Source organism: Durio zibethinus, chromosome 9, assembly GCF_047325235.1.
Source record: "Durio zibethinus cultivar Kanyao isolate XHJ-2024 chromosome 9, ASM4732523v1, whole genome shotgun sequence".
NCBI lineage: Eukaryota > Viridiplantae > Streptophyta > Magnoliopsida > Malvales > Malvaceae > Durio > Durio zibethinus.
The window spans coordinates 23,009,782-23,027,212 of record NC_143170.1 but is presented as its reverse complement, the minus strand read 5'-3'; the positions used below and the strand labels follow the sequence as shown (position 1 = coordinate 23,027,212).

The window sequence follows — 17,431 nt, the reverse complement described above, 5'->3', positions numbered from 1 at the left end:
AACCTTATTTTAGTTGAAAATTTTTCAATGGTTATGGATTAAGCTTTGTATTGCTTTAGGGTTTTACTTCAAAATAATATAACCGTATTATATCTCAATCTCGGGGCATGACATAAAGTGGTATAGAACAAAAGTTTAAGATCTAAGAAATGAAATAACCAAATTATAATTAGTGTCGAACTTAAGTATTTTTAACATTTATGCTAATAAGATTTGATTATTTCATTTTGATCACTTCTGAACTATTTTGTTGGTACTAATTTAGGTGAGAATGCGTGGTAGAAATGAGACATTGGTAGACCTTGCTGGTTGAAAAAAAAGAATTGACAGGAGAAGTGATGAATCAGAAACCACTAATGTTCGAGATGAGCAAATTAATATTAGAAACGCTCTTAATGCTCATGTAATGCAAGATGATTTAGCTAGGGTTGTCAAGTGGTGTCTAATTTGATACAACAACAATAGCAAACACAAGAAAATCTATAACAACATGAGATAACTTATGAATGATTTCGAAGGGTTAACCCACCCCAGTTTGAAGGTAGCCTTGATCCTTTGGTTGCAGCAGCTTGGGTTAAAGAGTTGGAAAAACCCTTTAAGGTGATGCGAATCTTTAAGGATTTAAAATTGAGCTTGGCTGTCATTCAACTAAAAGGAAATGTTGAGGACTAATAGGATACTATAAATCCCACATTTGAAGATTCAAGGGAGCCTCAGACTTGGAAAGAGTTTAAAGAGATTTTCTTTTATCAATATTTTCCAGAGTCAGTGAAGGTGGAAAAGGAGAATGAGTTTCTACAATTACAGTAAAAGCATGATATATCTGTACTGGAGTATGTCAACAAGTTTAACAAGCTAAGATGTTTTTGCATTCGTATTATTGATTTGGATAAGAATAAGGCAATACGATTCAAGCATGGGTTGAAGCCAAGCATTTGGTCTCATTTTTCTTCTCACATTATTGATAGTTACAAGGATGTGTTATAGCAAGCATTAAAGATTGAGTCAAGCATGAAAAGATATGAAAAAGAAAAGGGTGATAAGAAATGCCCAAGGTTTAAGGGAGATCAAAGTAATTGCCAAAAAAATGTAAGAGGAAACATAGGTAAGAAATGAGGGATGAAATCTAGTACTAAGCTCGAGAAATGTGATTTTTGCGAGTGGTTTCATTCTAAACCATGTCTTAAGAAAGCAAGAGTTTGCTTTGAATGTGGGAAATATGGGCATATTGCACAGAACTATGCAAACAAGAAAAATGATGTTGTTAAAACTAAATCGACGGAACAACCATAAAAGAAAAATGCTCAAGTTTTCACTTTGACTTTTTAGGATGCTAATGCAAGTGACAATGTGGTGACAGGTACGATTTCCATTAATCATGTCAATGCCAATGTTTTGTTTGATTTCGGTGCCTTTAATAGCTTTGTATCAGTCAAGTTTGCTACATCTTTGAATATTGAACCTGAGAAATTGAATAAGCCTTTATATGTTGCTACTCCTATAAGAAAAATTATGTGTGTTGATACTATTTATAGGAATTTTGTTGTACATATAGGGGGTTGTGAACTACTAGCAAACTTGGTGCAATTAAAGATGCTAGAATTTGATGTGATCTTAGGGATAACTTAGTTATCTATACATCATGCATTTATTGATTGCTATAAAAAAAGAGTAGTGCTTCAGTGTCTAGGATAACCAGAACTTGTATATAAAGGTGATCATTAGAGCCCTTCATGTTAGATTATATCAATCTTAAGTGCCATGTAATCTTTAAAGAAAGGGTGTCTAGGCTACCTCACCTATGTGAAAGATACTCAAATGAATGTAGGCTTATAATTAAAAAATATTTCAATTGTTAGGGATTTTTTTGATCTTTTTCCTAAGGACTTGCCTAGCCTACCTTCTAATCGAGAAATTGAATTTAAAATTGATCTTATCCCTAGAACTAAACCAATATCTAAGCCTACTTATAGTATGGCTCTGTTTGAGTTACGTGAGTTAAACGTACCACTTCAATAACTATTAGAGAAAAAGTTCATTCATCCTAGTGTGTCACCATGGGGAGCTCCTGTGTTGTTAGTTAAAAAGAAGGATGGGAGTTTGCGCTTATGCATTGATTATAATGAGTTAAATAAAATGACTATGAAGAATAAATTCTTCTTTCTCGAATCAATGACTTGTTTGATCAGTTACAAGGAGCAAAGCTCTTTTCAAAGATTGATTTACGATCTAGATATCATCAGTTAAAGATTAAGGTAGATGATATACCCAAGACTGCTTTTCAAACTAGGTATGGCCATTATGAATTTTTGGTTATGCCTTTTGGATTAACAAATACACCTACTACATTTATAGATTTGATGAACAAAATCTTTAAACAGTATCTAGATCAGTTGTTATTGTTTTCATTGGTGACATTCTGGTTTATTCTAAGAGTGATGGGGAATATGTGAAACATTTGAGGATTGTATTATAGATCTTGCGGGATAAACAACTCTTTGCAAAGTTTAGCAAATGTGAATTTTGGTTAACAAGTATTACTTTTCTTGGCCATGTTATTTCTAAAGATGGGATTATAGTTGATCTAAAAAAGATTGAAACAATGGTGAATTGTTCTTACCTAACAAATGTGACAGAAGTATGAAGTTTTATAGGCTTGGCAAGTTATTATAGAAGATTTATTGAGGGATTTTCTCAAATTGCTGTGCCATTGACTCGTTTAACTCAAAATCGAGTGAAATTTGAATGGACTAAAGAATATGAATAGAGTTTTCAAGAGTTAAAGCAATGATTGGTGTCAGCACCTATCCTTACCCTACCTTCTAATGTTGGTAATTTTACCATTTATAGTGATGCTTCCAAAAAAAGGTTGGGTTATGTGTTAATGCAGAATGATAGGGTAATTGCTTATGCTTCTAGGCAATTAAAACCCTATGAACAAAATTATCCAATTCATGACTTGGAATTGGTCGCCATTGTGTTTACTTTAAAAATATTAAAACCTTATTTGTATGAGGAGCTTTGTGCAATTTATACAGATCATAAGAGTTTAAAGTATCTATTCATACAAAAAGAGTTGAACATTAAACAAAGGAGATGGTTGAAGCTAATCAATGATTATGATTTGACCATCAATTATCATCAAGGCAAAGCTAATGTAGTCGTTGATACTCCTAGTAGAAAGTCCATTGGGAGTATGGCTGTTTTGATTACTTCGTAACCAAAATTGTTGAAGAAACTTGATACGCAGCAATTGAGGTGACTATTCAAGGAAAGAGTGCTGTTATGGCTAGTTTGTTGGTCCAACCAACTTTGATCAAAAAGATAAAATTGGCACAAAAAAAAGATAGTAAGTTGTATAGAATCAAAGAAGATGTGTAGAATAGTTTGTGGCGAGAGTTTAAACTTTACAAGGATGGCACATTATGCTTTGGGAACAGATTATGCATACCAAATGATTTTGAGCTAAAACGAGAGATCTTAAAGGAAACACATGGGTTTTGATTCACTATATATCCTAAAAGCACTAAGATGTACAAAGATTTGAAAGAAAGTTTTTGGTGGAATAACATGAAATGTGAAATAGCTCAATTTGTGTCCCAATGTCTAGTGTGTCAGCAAGTTAAGGTTGAACACTAAAGACCATCAGGGTTGTTGCGACCTTTAGAGATATCAGAATGGTAGCAGGAGCACATCTCTATGGATTTTATGATGAGATTGCCTAGGTCATCGAAAGAGAATAACACGATGTGGGTAGTTGTTGATAGACTTACTGAATCAGCTCATTTTTTACCTATCAAGTTGACTACTCCACTTGATAAACTAGCATAATTGTACATGGATGAATTGTTCAATTGTATGAAGTTTCAATGAGTATTATGTTAGATAGAGATTCTAGATTTATCTTTAAATTTTGGGTAAACCTATAGCGAGCTATAAGGATAAATTTAAAATTGGTACAGCCTTTCACCCTCAGACGAATGGATAAATAGAGAGAATGAATAGATTCTAAAAGATATGCTTCAAGCATGTGTGATTGATCTAAAAGGTAGTTGGAATGATTACTTACCTTTAGCAGAGTTCACTTATAATAACAGTTATCAATCTAGCATTGGGATGGCTCCTTTTGAAGCCTTGTATGATAAGAAATGTAGATCCCTTTTATGTTGGGACAATGTTGATGAGAGAAAACTTTTGGGGTCAAAAATCATGCAACTGACTATAAAAAAGATCAAGGTGATTAGGGAGAGACTTAAAGTAGCAAAAGATAGTTAAAAGAGTTAGGTAGATAAGAAGATAAGGGAGTTGGAATTTTAATAAGAGGACTATGTCTTTTTAAATGTGTCACCTCTAAAAGGTGCTATACCATTTAGGAAGTGAGGAAAGTTAAGCCCACGTTGTATAAGACCATTTGAAATTCTGAATAAAATGGGAAAAGTTGCATATATGATAGTCTTGCCACCTCAGCTATCTAGTGTGCACAATGTTTTTCATGTGTCCATGTTGAAAAAATATGTCTCTGACCCAAGCCATATGGTAGAGTATGAACCTTTAGAAGTTTAAGAAGATTTAACATACTTAGAATATGCTATCTGAATAATTGATAAAAAATAATAGGTTTTAAGGCACATAATTATTCCCTTTATAAAAGTTTAATGGAATAATCATACACCAAAAGAAGCAACTTGGGGAATGAAAGATGATATGAAGAAATGACATCTTCAGTTATTCGAAAATAAAGGTAAATCAAGTTTTGATGATGAAACTTTTTATAGTTGGGGAAAACGTAATACCCATAAAAAAGACTATTTTTAAGTATTTTTATAAATGGAAGGACTCTTTAATAAAGAATGAGAATTACAAATGACCTATTAATAAATAACCTAATTTTTTAAAATAAGGTTAACTTATTCAATTTTCAATCGACAACTAATTGAAAGAAAAATACAAGCTTATTTCTCCTCTGTTTCTTATCCAGAAAAGATAAATCGAAGGATTCTAAGTGAAAGGTAACAACAAAATTTGCAAGGAAAATTGTTCGTCAGAAGTGAGTAAATAATTTCTTTCAATTTTAGAGTATTGGTTGTTAAATCTTGATGTGTAATTTGTAATCAAGAAACTTTAAAATTTTAGGGTTTCCATTATCCTTCTCCAAGATTAGTTTGGGCAAATAAGTTAGACTTTAATTACGGTCTAATTAAGTGTTGAGAAAGTTGGTAATGTGATTTTATTACTGTAAAAATAGAAAACAAAAATTTGATGGCAATAGAAAGGAAAATTTTTGTTTTGTATGAACCCTGGTGTTTGCAATGATAGATTAAGGTTATATTTTGTATTAAAGGATTAAATACTGTGATGATTATTATATATCGTCGGAAAGCTTGTTGAATTTACTTTCCAATGAAATAAAATGGAAGTCAATTCTAAATTTTTTATGAATAGTAGTTTAATGTTTACTTAAGGACATGTAGGTTACCTAATAGCAGCAGTAAGGAGGAATTACAAAATTCCTCTTAATTTTTTATACAAGGATTTATAGATTAAGCCATATATGTTTGGAAAGCTTATTAAGTCTACTTTCCAATGAAACAAGACAAATTAAATTTGGAGTTTCCTATGAATAAATACGTAATTTTTATTAAAAAGTATACAAGCTATCTAGCAGCAGCATCTGACTTGGATTACAAAAATCATTATAATTAATCCATAAAGAATCACAAAATGGGCCATATATGGTTAGAAAGCTTATTGAGTCTAGTTTCTATCATTACAAAGATTTTAATTCTGAGTTAGATATCTTTAGATATGGTCATCTTAGTGAAAGTAAGGCAGGCTATTAGAATTATTTACTCAAGTTATTTCTTGTCTAACTTAATTATTTTGGCATAAATGGTCTCAAGTAGGTTGATTAATTACTGTTATGTTGAAATTATCTTGAATAGGCTGTTAATTATTTAGGGAAAAAAACTAGGTGATGGAATCAGAATGAGGTAAGTAGAATCTCACACATTTTGCTTGTTTTGAATCTATGTATATGTATGTTTCTAAGTGAATGAATGTTTTATTTAATTATTGTCAATGTATGAAAATAGAATCAAGTGTGTGATTATTTTGTATTTCTCTATATAAACGTTGGATCATGCTTATAAATGAAATGAAAAAACGATTTAAGTTTAAACAATGATTTTATGATAGCTATGTTTTACATCCCTAGAAAGTGGGATCATCAACACTAGAACTAGTTCTACGACCCTGACTAATGAGTAATAGTAGTTAGCATAGACATGACCATACGACCCTGCTAACTAATTATAGTAGTTAGTGTAAGGCCCTGGCTAGTGGGTTATAATAATTAGCAATAATTATGAGGATGAAATTGTCAATACGACCAATGTCACAAGTGATAGCAATGACCGTAGCTAACAATAAATGAATGATAATGATGATTTGTGATGAATGATTTTTATAAAATGATCTATGATTTTGTGACATGTTTTTATATTGATTTATGATCTATAAATGCTTGATAGAATGTTGATTTTTGAACTATTTTTTACATTATGGGTTGATAAATATTTTTAGGAATGATTTATATAGTACATATGAAAATAATGGTTGATTCGATAAAGTGTGTAAGCCTTTACTTACTGAGTTGTATTCCTTATTTTATTTTTTTTTACAAATGATATAAATGATAAGTATGATTAGTCTTGATAGGAGCTAAAAGAATCAAGCATTAAAGAACTACTTAGAAATTAGGATTTTATGAAGTATTGTTTCTTTTAATTGTAATACTCGACTTTGAACCTTTAGAGACTTGTTATTTAGTTATTTTACTTATTGAGAATCTTATTTTAGTTGAGAATTTTTCAATGGTTATGGATTAGGCTTCGTATTGCTTTAGGGTTTTACTTCAAAGTAATATGACCGTGTTATGTCTCAATCTCGGGACGTGATAGATCCAAATCATTATCACCTCATCTAGTCAATTGAGTGATGGGTATACTAGGGATAGTAATGGATAGTAAATAAACAAATATCATTATACAATACATTTATATCAGATTCGAAGAGTTATAAATGGATAATTAATGGATTCAAATAGGAAATTTATTATCCGTGCTGGATTCAAAAAGGATATGGATAGTATCTCATGGATATCCATTTAAATTTTAATAAATAATAATGGATATCTGAATCCATTGCCTATTTATATATGTAAAATATGTAAAATTTTATACTTATGGAAGGTTTCGAACCTTGCCAAATAATTTTTATATATTATTAATTAAAAGTAAAATTAATTTTAAATTAAATTCTTATTTATTTTATATTTTGACAAAAAAATTAAATAAACTAGTATTTTAACAAATTTGAATATTTAAACGAATAATGATTATTTAAACAGCTTCGAATTAGGATTGTTATACTAACTTAAACAAATATTTAAACGGATTTAATTATTATAAATGTTAAACGAATTGAAATACAGATATCTAAAAAATAATGAATATTTGTTTCGTTACTATCCCTAAAAATGCCTACCTATACAATCATTCTTGATTGATAGATGATTGTCATTGGTCGACCTAATTGCCTTGTCGATGAAGTCCATGTGGGAGCTTCTTCATTAATTACTTTGTTAACATCTTATGTCACCTGCACTAAAATGTTCAATCTCTAATACTCTTATTTTCATTTGATTTTGTTTCCTATCACATTCTTCATAGTAACATAATAAATGGCTTGTTTAACAAAAAAAATGCCTTTTTTTTTTCTACATATATGGTAATGGCATGGAATTGTGAAAAAGATTGTGCATGTGTTACATTTCGAATTTTAGAACTATTAATACTATCTTTTAAAATGACTACTTAAATCAACTGAATTAAATTTTGAATTTAAAATCAAAATACATTTGTGATACATATATAATATTAAAAAAGTATTATTAATATGTTGATCAATGTAAAATATGTTGAAAGCTTAATTAGTATATTGATATTTAAAATTTTTTTCTTTTTTTATTTAATTTGTCTTAAGCTAAACAAAATTTAAAGGAGCCTCTCGAAAATAAATTAGTAAAATTTGTTAATTAAAAAAACCAAAAAGACTTTGACCAGGTAGAATTTTATTTTGATTGAACAAAAAAAAAAAAAATTTTAATTTTGTTATATCCTAACAGCGAAAGCTAGATCTAACAATTTTTACATTCATATTATAGTTATTTCATATTTAACACATATAAAATATAAAAATGATCGTATCAAATTTGTGTTGATTCGATCATTTTTGTATTTTATATATCACAAAGTATATTTTTTGTTTATGTCAAACTCATATACAATTTTGACTAAAATTTTAAATCTGTATCACTTTCATATATATATTTTTTATATCATGTCATCATATTGTATCTAAAAATTATCAATTTTAGCTAAAGTTTTAATTTTTTTAAACTTGCCTACTATAGACAAAGGAAAATGTTATTAAAGAAAGATATAAAAAAAAATGTTAATATCTAAAACATTAATTTTGGTAATGTACGATTAATAGTGCAAGAGCTCTAAGGGGTGCCATGTGATGCTTCTAGTTTTTTTTTAGTTCATTTTAACTTTTTTAAAAATATTTACTAAAGATTTTTTTGAATTTTAATTTTTGTCAGACTCACTTGAAACTGATGGTATGTTATGTGTTTTTTTTTTTTTTTACTTTTTCATTTCTTATTTTTTATATATTTAATAAATAATTTTTTATATTTACTTTTTAAGACTCATCGATATCAAGTGTATGCCATGTGTTAAGTAATTTGGCTATTTTTTTATACATTTTTTTCACTTTTTTTTTTTTACTATTTACTTTTTTAAAAAATATATTTAATATTTTTAAAGATATTTTTAAACTTTCTTAATATATGACCTATTTGATATGATTATCCAAAATATATATTTTCTTTTTGTCGTTATTTTTTCTATTTTTTAAAATTTGATAACTTTTTAAATTAAAATATTAGCAAAAGTGTTGATGTAATACCTTTTTTGGTTTTTTTTTTGTGTGTGTGTGTTTTTTTTATATCCATGATATAAGTTTTTTAAGAAAAAATCATTATCGCAAATGTTGCCAATTTTTTTTCATTTTCTTTTGTCTTGTCTTTTTTTAAAATAAGATCATTTTTTGAATAAAAAAATGAATTTGTACACATGGCACCCTATTTTTTTATTTTTTTATGTTTTAATTAATCAAATTATTATTTAATACTTTAATTTAAAAAATTAATATTTTAAACTTAATTGAGATGTCTGCATATTACCTAATAAACTTCATTCTCATTTTTATCCCTTTTTTTTTCTATTTTTCCAATTTTTCCCTTTTTTAGTTTTTATGTTTCTTTTATTAAATTAATTTTGTCTTAAAAAATTAGGACGATGGAGGTATCTACATAGTACCCTATTTGTTTTTTTTTCTTATTTTGCCTTTTTTGTACTTTTAATTAGATAAATTTTGTATACAAGATGTCAATTGAGAGAGATGTTAAAATAATATGAATCCGATGAGTTTTTATCCATCCTAATTTGAAAATGGGTGGGTTTTTTTTTTTTTTAAATTGGAGTAGAGTTGGGATGGATCGAGTTTTTTCATAAAATACAACATTAAGGCAAACAAGAATGTCACTAGGTAGGATACGAGACAGGTGGGGTTTGAGACAAGTAGAGCATTCCCCATTCTTATCCCTAAATTTTTATATTATACTTATCCTGTGTATCCATCCATACTCAACAGGTTCAAATCTATCCCATCCTCGCAGGTATTTAATGCATACTAGCAATCCCTATCCTATAACTTTCTTTAAATAAAAACAAAATTTTATTTTTTTACATTTTATTTTATTTTTACATAGATATAATTTTTTATAAATATATTAATATTTTTTAAAAATAAAAATATATTAATTTTGATTCATTTAAATAAAATTTATATTATTTAATAAAAAATCTATTTACTAAATATATAAAAAATATATACGGTAGGTACTATATTACTTGTCTTTGTATAAGATAAAAAATTTAAAATCATACCTATCATCATCCTCATTCCCAAAATTTAAGACCCATCTCTATCTTTATTCGGAAAAAAATTTGAGTTTCTCATCAGGTATAGGTAAAATAAACATTTCTAGAGGTGAAAGCGAGTTTAAGATGTTTTATCCCAAGTCATTTTGGGATATATATAAAAATATATATTTAATTTTATATTTATATGTATGTATTATATTAACAAAATTATTATTTAAAACTTTAAGTTAAAAAATTAATATTTTAAACTCAATAGAGGTATCTTTGTGGCACATTTTATTAACTTTTTTTTTCATTTTTTTTATTTTTTGATTTTTTACAATTATTTTTTTTATTTTTAAATTAAATATATTTTGTGATAATAGAAAGTCAATTTAAAAATGCACTATCACTCTTTTTTTTTCATCTTTTTTTATTTTTTTTATTAGATAAAATTTGAAAAAAAATCATAAATAAAGATGGTAAAACAAAAAATTTTTAACTTGTAACATTTTTGTTTGATAAAAAAAATTAATATTCACTAGGTTTCGATCCATTTTGATTCGATATATGTATTTTTATAAAAAAAGATTTCAAATCAAGTTCGATTTTTTTTTTATAGAAAAGCAAGAATAAATTAAAAGCAAATTTAGAGTGTTTTACTCTATGGTATATATAAATGTATATATTTTATTATCTATTTAATTTTATATAAATTTTATAAAAAAATAATGTTAATGGAGGTATGCACATAGCACCTTATTTGTTTTATTTTTCATATTTTTTTAAAAAATTTAATTGAATTAATTTTATAATAAAATGAGTCGATTAATACATACGATAAAGCAATCAACATCTAATAAATTTTATTCGTCTTGATTTAATATAAATAGATTTATAAAAAAAATTGATATAGAATCAATTAGAAATAAGATATCAATTTAAATATTTATGCATAACCTTTATTTAAAATTTTTTTATCTTTTATTTTTTAAAATTAAATAAATTTTTAACAAAAAATCAATAAATATGAATAAAAAAATAAAAAAAAATTTATCAACAACAATACGAAGGCTAACCTAATAAATAAAAAGAGTAGGAATTCATTTTCGAACAAGTATTTGCTCAACTCCCATCTAACTATCATTAGCCATCATAAATATTCCGATGTTCTGTCAAGGACATTTAAAAGAAGCACTAAGTTTAATGTGGGTCTGTTCTCCCATTAAATGCCTCTACCAACGACCCCCTAAACTAATTAATGGCTCGATAGAAACGAGTGAGGTGACCGTCAGTGCTGGCATTTTTCGTTTTCTTTTTCTTTTTGTTTTCGTTGAGTTTTGGTTTTTTTTTTTTTTTTCTTTTTCTAATTTTCATTTTGACCTTTCATCCTTCACCTCGTTATTCTCCGAGATATGTGAACACTGAGAAATGCTCTCGAAGAAGATGGGAGTCTAGTTTCAGTTCGTTTCTTATCAGCTGCGGCACGCCTCCAAAATTAAATAATAATAATAATAATAATAATTAAGGCAAGTTGATGGGCGGATGAGGCTCCTTTTGCATGGGATTCTCTCAACCTAACAAAGTCATTCAAGTTTCAACAGCTTTGGAGACTTTCGTTTCACGCTTCATCTCATCGCCCCCTCTACATACGAATCTCATTTTCTTATGTTTACCTTGTTCTTTTCCTTTTAATAATTAGATGAGGAATTCGGCAAATGCTGTTATGAAGGAGCTAGAGGAGAATAAGCAAGCTGCAAGGAACGGGATGGTGGTAGGGGGTTTGAGTCCTCTGAGTGAGACATTATGGAGAGAGAAGACTAACACGGAGTTTATGGGAGATGTGTCCGCGAGGCTCACTTGGAAAGATCTGACCGTAATGGTAACTCTGAGCAATGGAGAGACCCAGAAGGTGTTGGAAGGACTGACTGGTTATGCTGAACCTGGCACTCTCACCGCTCTCATGGGTCCTTCGGGCTCTGGCAAATCCACGCTTCTTGATGCACTCTCCAGTCGCTTGGCTGCTAACGCTTTCCTCTCAGGAACCATTCTTCTCAATGGTCGTAAGACCAAGCTTTCTTTCGGGACTGCGGTGAGCACTTATCTTGTGTTATAGTCTTTCAGTTATGTCTTGAATCTTTATTCCCCCCTAACAGTCTGCTATGTCCTTATCATACTCATCTTATTAATTTGTGTTCTGAACCAATTAGGCCTATGTCACTCAAGATGATAACTTGATTGGTACACTGACTGTTCGGGAAACAATATCTTACTCCGCTCGACTCCGTCTCCCTGATAAGATGCCTTTGTCCGAGAAGCGCGCACTCGTTGAAAGTACAATTATGGAAATGGGGCTCCAAGATTGCGCTGATACTGTTATTGGAAATTGGCATTTGCGTGGGATCAGTGGAGGAGAAAAGAGGAGGGTCAGCATAGCTCTTGAAATTTTGATGAGGCCCAGACTGCTATTTCTTGATGAGCCAACCAGTGGACTTGATAGGTTTATCTCCATCATCTTCCATTTTTCTATTTTTCTATATATATATATATATATAATTTGTTTCCTAATATCTGCTATTATTTCTGGAGGCATAGACGTTACTTTTTGTTTCAATTGTCGGGCTGCCTAATAGCTGCTCTTTCTTTTCTAAACTGTTACTGTTGTTTTTGCTTTTTTTTCTTTTTTTCTTTTTTTAACTTTCCAATCTTTCCTTTATTACTTTTTGTAATGGCTTGGTAAACTGCATGTCATTGTTTGCTGTTGGTTTTTCAGCTTTACTTTTTTGTTTAAACTTCATATTTTTTTCCTTAAAATATTTTGCAGGGCCTAAAAGATATTGTTTAAGTTTTACCCTTAAAATGTATATCGTATATCTGCTAAAGAGTTTAGTTTTTAAAGATTCATTTGAAAGCATGACGGAAAAGGTTTCCTTCATTCTGAAGTGCCAAAACTGCACAGCACGGAACACATATGTGTAACCGCGCTTCCAAATGAAACCTAAGCCACCTTTTTCCCTCTTCTTCGTTCTATAAATGCGGCTATACAACTTCAAAATTATAGCAACTCTTTATTCTTGTTTGTAGGCTACAACAGTGGTTCTGCTGTTTTCTTTTCTTTTTCTTTTTGATTTCGACGTATAATGTTAAAACCTCTTTTTATCCTGCAATAGTTTCTTATTACTTTGTATACAATGCAGTGCTTCGGCATTTTTTGTAACTCAGACTTTACGTGGCCTGTCAAGAGATGGTAGAACTGTAGTGGCTTCAGTCCATCAGCCCAGTAGTGAAGTCTTTGAGCTATTTGATCAGTTATATTTGCTTTCTGGCGGCAAAACTGTTTATTTTGGTCAGGCTTCTGAAGCATATGAGGCAAGAATTCTCACCTTTTCCTTTCATTTGACATGATTTGGATATTCAATTACATAATGTTTCTTGGATTGCGGATGTAGTTCTTTGCACAAGCTGGATTTCCATGCCCTGCCTTGAGAAATCCATCTGATCATTTTCTCAGATGTATCAATTCGGACTTTGATAAGGTTAAGGCTACTCTAAAAGGATCCATGAAATTACGGGTATCTACTTTATTTCCCATCGTTTAGTATTCCTTCCTACTTTGGTACACTACATATGACTGAAAAATAAATATATATATTTTTTGAACTCTTGAGTTCTGTTTTTACTACAAGGGCCTTCTAAACACAGAATGTCTTATTTCTGCTGCAAATTGCTTTATAATCAGTTTGAGGCCAGTGATGATCCCCTGGAGAAGATAACCACAGCTGAAGCGATCAGAACTCTTATTAACTTTTACCGCACATCTCAGCAATGCTATGCCGCAAAGGAAAAGGTTGATGAGATATCCAAAGTTGTAAGTACTTCACCAGGCAACTCTGTGCTAGCTATATATTATTTTGTCAACTTTATTTTTTCTCATGCCGCAGTTAAAGATTAATCTTGATTTCCTTTGAATTGGATTCTGTTGGTAGTTGAGTTTTTTTTCCATATGTTGCAGAAAGGAACTGTGCTAGATTCTGGAGGTAGTCAAGCTAGTTTCTTTATGCAGTCTTATACTTTAACCAAGCGTTCATTCATCAACATGTCTAGAGACTTCGGCTATTATTGGCTGAGACTGCTAATATATGTTGTAGTCACTATCTGCATTGGAACCATTTATCTCAATGTTGGAACGAGCTACAACGCAATTCTGGTACTGTTAATACATCTCTTAGAACTTTGTTGAATCACTTTTTGGACTACTAAGTGCTAATAGAGCAAAATTTTTTAAGATATAATGGAAAAAAATTGATAGTTCACTAATTATATGACACAATAAAGAGAAAAATTTATATTTATTTATCTTCAGTCAAGCGTTGAAAGAGTGATTTAAGATTCTAAATCTTGTGCTACAGGCAAGGGGTTCATGTGCATCTTTTGTGTTTGGTTTTGTCACATTCATGTCAATTGGTGGGTTCCCTTCCTTTGTAGAGGACATGAAGGTAAGTCATGACCATGAATTGAAGCTTAAACAAATAAACTTACCAGCCATGGTGGCTCCAACATTTTGACCGGCTGATTTTTGCAGGTTTTCCAAAGAGAGAGGTTAAATGGCCACTATGGTGTAACTTCATTTGTTATTGGGAATACGCTTTCAGCTATGCCATTCCTCATTATGATCACCTTCATCTCTGGAACTATTTGTTACTTTATGGTTCGTCTTCATCCGGGCTTTGAACGTTATTTATTCTTCGTATTGTGCCTTTACGCAAGCGTTACTGTGGTTGAAAGCTTGATGATGGCCATAGCCAGTATCGTCCCCAATTTCCTCATGGGCATCATCATAGGAGCAGGGATTCAGGTTTCTCTCTTTTCAGCATATTCTGCATTTTTCCTATAGTGTTCACTTATAATTTTTAATAGAATTACATAGCTTTAAACTATGCTTACACCCTCTGACACTGAGAACTCTAAGGATATATATTCACCCTAGTCCATTTTGATGACTGATATATATAGCTCATAAGTTGCCTTTCTTCCAGGGAATATTCATGCTTGTTTCTGGGTACTTCAGACTCCCAAATGACATCCCAAAACCTGTCTGGCGTTATCCAATGTCCTACATCAGCTTCCACTTTTGGGCTCTACAGGTGATCAAATAGCAAGTAAAATTCTTAGGACTTAATAACCGGCCGATTGATTTAAACTGATGTCATATTGGTTCATCAAGGACTAAAACAAGAGAGATTTTTGTTTCAGGGACAATACCAAAATGATCTGAAGGGCTTGTTGTTTGAGAATCAATCACCTGACCTTCCCAAAATTCCTGGCGAATATATCCTGGAAAACGTGTTCCAAATTGATGTGGGACGCTCAAAATGGATCGACCTGAGTGTGATATTCAGCATGATATTGATTTACCGCATTGTATTCTTCTTAATGATAAAGATCAACGAGGAAGTTACTCCATGGATCAGAGGTTTGATAGCCAGGAGAAGGATGCAACAGAAGAATGGAACTCAAAATACGACTGTTGCGCCTGATGGTCTCACCCCTTCTCCTTCGTTGAGGACTTACGTCGCAAATCGAGCAACTGGAAAGGGTAAAAGCGTATCCATGCAACAGATCTCAAACTTTGGTGGCAGATCGATGTGATCACGTTTGAGTCCTGAGATACAATTCGACAATGACTTCAGTCAAATTTACATTTCAACATCACACTTGATCTATTGCTATTTTTTTTTTTATAAAACATTTGCGTTAATATATGTAATATGCACCAATCTGTATTACTATGCCTTTGAAGCTATACATATAGTTAGTGCCATGGTATATTTCAGGAAAGGGAACTATGGAAGATATATGGAAGATATATGGAAGATAATTACAAGATCCATGATAAACTGCTCACCAGATTTTGCTTCCGATCGTTACATTATATATTAATCATTTCAAAAAATAAATAAATTTATCAGATTCTGTTCCTCTCAAGTTCATTTACTGCAGATTGCAGTTTATATTTGAGATGAGCCCAAGCGTTTTAAGTCACGTCAACGATCAGAAATTTACCCTATTAGTTTTTCTCTTCTTTTTTTTTTTTATTATCCTTATTTAAATGGGAAAAAAAATAGCCTTACTCGTCCCTTTCATTTCATTCTCATCTTCTATGAATGCAATGCCTCTATTCAAACAAGAATTTAAATCATGTACTAATTTATAGGCCGATGAATAGATTCATATTTTATATCTTTGGATTTGTTGTTGATCATACATGCAATCATCAACTAACACTACAGAAAAATAGGTATTTAATGGCTTTTTTTTATATTTAGTGACGTTTATAAGTGTCATTAAATGATTCACAGAATTTGTCAAAAACGCCAAAAAAAAAACGTTAACTACATTTGCGTAGAAAAAATAACAGTATTTTAGAAAAAAAAATCACTAACTTAATGATGTTTATTGCATAAATGGAGAAATTTAACAGCGTTGCTCTCAAACGCCGTTAAATTTTGTGACGTTTTTCACTACAAACATCGCTAAATTAGGAAATTTATTTTTTTTATTTATTTCAATGTTCATTACTGTAATTAAATAAAAAATAGATAAATATTTTTAAATTCATAAAAAAAAATTTAAATTTATAAATTGAATATTATAAATATTTAAACATCTAAATACATAATTTGTTTCAGTATGTATGTAACACAAAGTTTAATACAATAACATTCAAATTGTTTCAATACTTTAACCAAAAATTTAAAATGTATAAAATTGATGACCGCTTAAACTTGGAGCATTGCCATTTGATAAAAGATTTTTTTCACTACGATCACTAATGTGTTCAAAAACCTGCTGAATAAGGTAAAACAAGTTTTTATACTTAATAATAAATTATTTTTTATTTTAAAAAAATTTATAAATACTTACTAAATGTAAAGTGCAACTAATCTTGCAAAATCGAAAATACAAAGCTACTATAGACAAATAGTGACTTCATGACCTAGAACTAAATTTAAATGGCAACAAAGTACACGATGCAAAATCTAAGACAAGTGAAGAATTAAAGTAAGAACAAATTTGAACTTCAAATGTGAAGCAAAAAATGCAAAAATTCAAAGTGCTAGATGAAACCGAGTTTAGGCGTGACTTTGGAGAAATTTTTGTACTTGTTTGGATAGAATATGAAGCTAATTTTTTTTCAAAAATAAAAATCTATGAGTTAGGAATTTGATAAAAAAAATTTTTGCTTAACTAGCTAAAATTCATCAAGAACTGATTCAAAAACCACAAAGAGATCAAAACCACGAATTTCTAAAAGAACTAATATGTTAACTAAGTTTAGGCATGACTTTGAAGAATTTTCTATACTTGTGTGGATGGAA

At 30.0% G+C, this 17,431-nt stretch overlaps 1 protein-coding gene across 1 annotated transcript; it reads left to right on the top strand.

The window, feature by feature from the left end:
* The first annotated feature begins 11,268 nt into the window (after positions 1 to 11,268).
* On the top strand, positions 11,269 to 15,878 carry LOC111317150 (ABC transporter G family member 11). The gene is made up of 10 exons (XM_022919535.2): positions 11,269 to 12,144; positions 12,263 to 12,552; positions 13,250 to 13,421; positions 13,502 to 13,624; positions 13,792 to 13,920; positions 14,065 to 14,259; positions 14,462 to 14,548; positions 14,635 to 14,907; positions 15,089 to 15,196; positions 15,306 to 15,878. Exons 1-10 carry the CDS (start codon positions 11,755 to 11,757, stop codon positions 15,699 to 15,701), a joined length of 2,163 nt encoding a protein of 720 aa, XP_022775270.2. The 5' UTR covers positions 11,269 to 11,754; the 3' UTR covers positions 15,702 to 15,878.
* Positions 15,879 to 17,431: the final 1,553 nt, after the last annotated feature.